The following is a 7,162-nucleotide window of genomic DNA, read 5'->3' as shown; positions in this document are numbered from 1 at the left end:
CACAACCCCATTGACAGAGATGCATTCCCCGCCATTTTGGCAGCCTCCTTCACAGCTTACTGCAGAAGGACAGCATAGACACTACATTTCAGGAGCAGCAGAGGAAATTGAACAGATATCTTCAAACAGCTGGCTACCATCGACTACTTGTTTTATCATTTCTGCAAAGATTAAGATTTTGACTATTCATAGCAAGACACAGCTCCATCATGTCAGCAATGGTGACAGAACCATGCCAACCCATCACACCGTTAAAATTAAGCATGTGCATAAATGCTTGTTGAGCATTTAACCTGAGAGTACCAACTAACAAGCATGATTATCCTTATGGCACAAAATAGCTGTGCTCCCGCCCAGATAACTGTGAACCAAATGTTCAGCTGCTACACCACTGTAACTACTATCATGCACATTGTTATCGATCTAGCCAAATCACAGCTGATAAATCAGCAACACATGGTCAAGAATTCACATGATTTCCTTCCCTGAGAGTTCCTACACATAACAAGAGCAAGAAGAGAAGGGGATATTACTTTGACGAATAAACCTATGACTATAATGCAGCTGAGTGGTGCTTTACCACAGGTCAGCTAAGCAAGTTTCCTCATTTCAGAAGTGTTCTACATGTCAAAGCCCTGAAGGACTAATTAATGAAGTATTATTTATACCAGACATATGACTGGTATCAACTGTGTAGTGCACTATCATCTCTGAAATATGGCATAATCACTGTTATGTACAATCAAATGCAGCCTTCCAGAAGAATGAATGTAAATGTATACAGCACCTTCACTTTATGGGAGAGAAACTTCTACCCTTCATTATAATGATGGACAGTCAGGATGCCTGCTTGATGCTTCCTAGAAAAAGCTTTAAATCCCTCTTCTACCACAAGTTTTGAGCATGAATTCAGCTAACAGATTTTTGGCACAAAGACTGAATACGCAAGGGCACACAAGTTTACTCTAGCACAGCTAGAAAAGCTATTCAGAGCTGGTTTTTGTATTTCTTTATTGCACAGTCTAAGCTGATGTATTTAATAGCACACTGCTCTTCACAGCAAGTTTGCACATCCAGGCTCTGTAAGCCACAATACTGCACCTTACAGGTGACCACAAGCACATCCTTTGCCCCACAGGGAGAACACACAAAACACAAGCAGCACATTTGCTTGGGTAGAGATCCAAGTCTAGCCTATGGTAATAAACCAATTCCCTATTCTGCTTTTTCTGTTCATGTAATATCTATCACATTGCTTCTGATTCAGACTCTTCTGAGAACATCAAGTTTTCCCTTCCATGCAGACCCTACTAACATATGCTTTCAGTTGTTTTTTTAAGAAATTATATGTGTGTGCATATATATATACACATATATATACACATCCTATTGCTGAAAAAAAAACCTGACCATGCTCCAGTTTACCTCGTTGCTGTCAATATTGTAAACTACACAAAATGAATAGTTATTTCTCAATGCATTACACATTATTGTTACACAGATCTTCATGAGAAGACAGTTCCTTATCTTTCTAATTTGTCTATAACATTAACAATTTTGACATTATCACTAGCATTTGAATTCCCGTTCAATGTAGTTAACATCCCAGAGCTATAATTTAAGGTTCGGTAAACTTAGACATCACCGTGCTAAGTAAGCTCAGGTCACACTTTCTTCATGAAATTCCAAAACCCCCATAGACAACCCAATAGCAACAAGGCTTCAGAGAGCTGCAGAAGTGAGTCAAGTTCCAAATCTACATTAGGTTATGTTTCAGGTAAGCTCTGGTAGCTATTTAATGTTAGGAAGGAAATATAACAAAGGCCCATGGAATAAACACCAAGGATAAACAGAGAATCCAGCTTCTGGCTGCTCTGACTGCAGTTAGAAAGAACGCTTAGCAGGTTCTCAGTAGTGACAACAGCCAAACTAGCTAAACAGTGCCTTTTCATGGAGTACTCCTGACAAATTTTCAAGTGATACGCAGAGTTTTTCCGCTGAAAGAAAAACAAGTATTTATTTTCCTTCACTCTCTTGGGATATCCTGCCTACTACGTTGTTTTTCTTTTAAACTGTTTTGAAGTTTGCTTCACCTTTTATCGCAGAACTCAGGAGTTATATCAGTAGTCTGATGAGTTCATAACAAAACAACTTTTTCTTGGATCACCTTTTCCAACCTGTGCATATATTCAGTAAGCTTGACAAAACTGTAAGAATTGGTCTGTTGCTCGCGATCTCTGCCATCTTACCCATCAGCAGCACATTGCTACATGTAACTTTAGCAGCTTGCCCTCAGTATTACTATCTTGCAGGTACATAAAAGTTTCAACCACCTAACACAGAAATACATATCTGTACAAATCATCTGATGAAATTAATTAGAAAAAAAAGTCTGCTCTATAGCTAAACAACATTTAAAACACAAAATATTTACACACACATAAACAATGCATTTACAAGGGAGAAAATTCTCTCAATTTCTCACAAGAAATTCTCAATCAAGAACAAATACATATACTCCACGCTATTATCCTGCAAGCACATGGATCCTATAGGACATACATATTTTGACAGTAAAGTCAGAGGTCTAAGCAATTAAGGTCATTATTTCAAAAAACATTAAGCCTGCACTTGACAAGTCCCAAATCCATTTTGTTTCCAAACTTGAAGTCTTCCCGAGCTATCACTTGTTTGGGTTTTACTCACCCTTATGACAGTATCTACCCCCATAGCCAGGTGGACATCTGCATTTTCCAGGCCTCAGACACTCCCCACCATTTTTGCATTTTGGATAACATGTGGCTGTAAGAAAGACAAACAAAGAAACCTTGGTGAAGCTTACCAAAGCTATTACTTAAGTACCTAAGAAATGTGCATTATTTTAGTCAGTGAGTACTCCATTTGCCTTCACATTTCCTAAGATACGTTTGTTCTGCCATCCCACACTGCCAGTGAAAAAGTTTCCATGCACAGAGAGATGCCATCACTTCCTTCGTCACCTTTTATTTTTTCCCCCTCAGTTGGCCTCTCAAAGACCTGTCTGAAATGACCATTTAGAAATCATCCAAGATAGATGTAACTTCTGTCACAATTAAATCATTTGTTGGGAGAAAAGCATCTGTGGCCATCCTAGATTCCACAACTATTTCATTGCCGACAGCTTGGATATGTTGTGTAAGGCGCAAATAAGAAGCTCAATTTTGCAAATCCTTGCTAGGATTTTCATAAATCATTCCTCAATCACCCCTGGTTTCTAAGAAAACACACATTTATTCACACCCAAATTTTAGGAAGCTATGTGTTTCAGAGTTGAAACATTCTGAATTGCCTACAGGTGCAAGATGAGCTCTCTACATGACATTGCTTTGTCTTTTGGCTGGATGAGTGAGAAGTCTGAGACTGATGGAAGAGGAAAAAAGCAAGCACTGAATAACACCACACTGCTTGGTGGCAACATGAGGGCAAATCCAGCTGAAGAATACATTAATATCTGCACAATGAGTATTGCATGTAAATAAAGGATGCAGACATATATGAAAGAAACATTCAGCACTCAGCACTGCATAACTGTTTTACTAGATGCTTTCAGCTCATTGGAAATGCCATAAGTTAAAATATCTCCACCTTAGGAAAATTCAGTTTCTCTCTCTTTTTTTTTTTTTTCTTTCCTTTTTTTTTTTTTTTTCCTCCCAGTTTTATAAGGCTTATTTTATTTATGCTAAAAAAATATACTAATATCGATATCCAAATACCACTGTGGAGTCATGCACAGGGCAAGAGAGAAACTCTGCCCTGACAACCTAACAGTTAAATCTGACACCACTTACATGCTTACATGAAGCAAACAGCAAGAGGGAAGAGCTGGTGTTTGGCAGAAAGGAACCAAGAGAATAGCAATGAGATCCCAAAAGCACAGCTCTGTGTATTATGCAGTGCTGGAACCCTACGCTATTCTCATCTGCTAACTATTACCATTTGGACAGGCAGATACTTTCCCATATGGTTAGACTAAAGGTTGGAGTAGATGATCTTAGAGGTCTTTTCCAGTCTGAAGGATTCTATGATTCTGTGTATTTATAGAATTTATAGAGCTGAAGACTCTCCATAAGGCAAACACCTTCTAGAAAGCATTTCACTACTGAGCTGGGACAGCGTGAGGGAGCGTGAGAGTCCTGAAATCTGCAGCCTACAAACTGCACATCTTTTCCTTATGCTTGTTTTATGCTTTGCCAAAATATCAGCAACTGCTCTTTAACTTCCCAGAATAAGCAAGACTGTATATATGGGAGGAATTGGATCCACAGCTTCTCACTAAAATAAAAATTACACCAAAAACACCCCGAAGTATTTTGCAATATCCCAGTGTCCAGTAAGCTCTTGGGACAGAGAGAACCTGCCACCACAAGGTGCTTGCCTGGCATATCGCTGCAATCCCACGTGGAGCAAGAAGGCTAAGCAGTAAATCTCTTTTCTGAGCAACCCACTCAACCAGAGAGAATTGCACTAGGAGAAGTTTAACTCAACTTTTTCCCTTTGTTATGTCCATGTTTTGCAATTCCACAGGTTATGTTATTTCACAGCCCACACTGAACAAGGATCTATGTATGTTATTAGATTCATTTAGCTTGCAACCACAAATTCCAGTAACAGTTTGAAGACCATCTATTAAAAAATATATATAATAATAACTTTTTTTTTTTCCTAAATATTGGATTATTTCTTTTTAAATGATAGAACAGATTTTCTCCTTTCCATCTGTATTATCTCAACAGCCAGGGAAGACTAGAGACATCACAAACAAATTTTTTGTTGCTCCACTATTTCAAAGCCATGATATTCATATAAAAAACACGACATAACCCCACCATGCATACACAGATTTAGATGGACGTGTCCCATTTTTAATTTCTGATTTCTGTGAGTGAGAAGATAAAAAGTTAACTTAGTGGGTTTCTTGACAGAACAAGGGATGAGGTCTCATTTCTTCTTCTTTTTTTTTTTTTTTTTTTTTTTTTTTTTTTTTTTTTCACCCTGCATTGATGACTTTATCAGAGAAAGCAGTGGTTCCCTTAATACCAGGTCATTCACCGCTCTAGCTCATAAACAGACCTGCATTTCTGATGATCTTCCACACCTCCACTAAAACCAAACAGGGCTAGGGTCCAACATTTGTCTGGACAAAGCTCTCACAGCACTGCTACTCATCCCCACTATGCAGCGTGTTCTCAGTGTGTTACCGGGCACTGTAACCTACCGCTTGGTAACCCAGGTTCTCAATAAACCAGCGCTCCCCAAGTGACTGCAGTACAGGGTGAAATTTTCAGCACCTGTAACAGAAGTCGCTCAGGACACCCCCTAACACGTCCCATTTCAAAGTTTAGAAGAATGACATTTAAGATGAAGTGCACTGAGAACTAGGAGAAATACAATACAAAATGCATTACCTCTTCCTACAGGACAAGACATAAGGCAACACAGTTTCTGCTGATACTGACCAGGTTTTAGCAATTATTAGCCACAGGGCTCCAGAGCTCAACTTTTGAAGAAGACAATTAGAAATTGGGAACACTACACTAAATAGGGTTCAGATTGAAACTCCTCTCACTTGCATTTTGTACATCAAGCAATGCTTTCAGAAATACTTCATCTCCCCTTAGAGACCACCAGGAACAAGTTTTTCCGTTCCTTCCAACTTAACCACCACTGAAACAGGGTGTGCAAGTGACTCTGTGAGTCGGGTTATATCTAGGAAATAAGCTCCTGTATTTTGATACACAGTGTACTCTGAACAAACGAGGGACCCAGCAAACAACCTGCTTCCTACACACATTTTTACCTTTTCCTCAGCACTCATCTCACTGACCCCACCTAGCAGCACCACCTAACATTGCTCAGGTCCAGACAGCAGCCAGCCCTCCAAAGGCGTCACCCCTTGCCCAGGGGGGTTTACACTCACTGAGAAAACGGCAAAGGGATGCCAATGCAGACCCTTATTCATCAAACAGGCATTTAAAGGCTCTTCAGACGATAAAACGCGACCCGCTGACGGCACCATCATTCCACACCCAAGCGAGCATCTTCACCCACCTGCTGACCACCGGCTGCGCTCTCAGCACCGTTCCCCTCACCCTGCCTCCATCCACCCCGCATCACTCCCCTCCTGCCCCACACCCGCACCCCATCCCCATCCCGTTACCGTGCTGGCAGAGCTCGCCCTCATAGCCCTTGGAGCAGAGGCAGGTGCCGTTGCCGAGGCACAGCCCGCCGTGCAGGCAGCGAGGGCTGCAGGCCGTCGCCGTGCCCCAGCCCCAGGGCATGGCAGCCCCCCCGGCCGGGCTGGGCATCGCCGCCGCCGCCCCACAGCCCCCACAGGGCCAGCCACAGCACCAGCCGCCGGGGGACCCCCCCGCCGCCATCACCGCAGCCACCGCCGCCCCCGGCCCGCCGCGCCATGGCCCGGCAGCTCGCCGCCGGCCCGCTGCGCTCCGCTCCCCGCCGCTCCCGCTCACTCCCCTTTCTCCCCCCGCTCATGCACGCCCCCCTCGTTCCCCCCCCCCCCCCCCCCCCACCTCAGTTTTCTCCTCCTCCTCCTCACCCTTTCACCCCAGCCGGTCTCACGCACCCCTCACGGGTAGCTGGTGGTGTGGGGCAGAGGCCGGGCCCCACAGCTGGGGAGACAAACGACCCCCAGATGGCCCCACATAGTGCCAGTCCTGCTGGCACAGGGCTCCCTTGGCACCTCCTGGGCTTCCTAAGCAAGCAGGGATGAGGTCTCACACCCCTACGCTTTGGGACAGTACAAGTGTAAAAACCCATGGCTTGATGGAATTCTTTCAAATCAGAGAGGATTGTTAAAGCAGAGACCTGACTGCAGAATATCACCCAGTGCTCGTGAAGCTAGATGGCCAATACTAAATCATAAAATCATTAAGGTTGGAAAAGACCTCCAAGATCATCTGGTCCAACCATCCCCCTACCACCAATATCACCCACTGAACCACATCCCTAAGTACCAGGTCCAACCCTTCCTTGAACACCACCAGGGATGGTGACTCCACCACCTCTGTGGGCAACCCATTCCAGTGCCTGACTGCTCTTTCTGAGAAGAAACATCTAATTCCCAACCTGAACCTCCCCTGGCACAACTTGAGGCCATTCCCTC

At 43.3% G+C, this 7,162-nt stretch overlaps 1 protein-coding gene across 1 annotated transcript in view; it reads right to left on the bottom strand.

Moving 5' to 3' along the window:
• The window catches only part of LOC311206813 (uncharacterized protein), a gene marked incomplete at its 3' end in the record, with an annotated part of 8,509 nt that extends 2,191 nt beyond the window's left edge, over positions 1-6,318 (bottom strand). The window contains exons 1-3 of the mRNA XM_084282566.1: positions 6,197-6,318; positions 2,707-2,802; positions 4-59 (exon numbers count right to left, since the gene is read on the bottom strand). Of these exons, the coding sequence (XP_084138692.1) occupies positions 4-59; positions 2,707-2,802; positions 6,197-6,317 (273 nt within the window). The 5' untranslated portion in view covers position 6,318. The remainder of the gene's footprint in view (positions 1-3; positions 60-2,706; positions 2,803-6,196) is intronic.
• Between the last annotated feature and the right edge of the window lie 844 nt (positions 6,319-7,162).

This window comes from Netta rufina, assembly GCF_964035555.1.
Source record: "Netta rufina genome assembly, chromosome: 2".
In the NCBI taxonomy this organism is placed as follows: Eukaryota; Metazoa; Chordata; class Aves; order Anseriformes; family Anatidae; genus Netta; species Netta rufina.
This window is presented reverse-complemented; position numbering and strand designations above follow the sequence as displayed.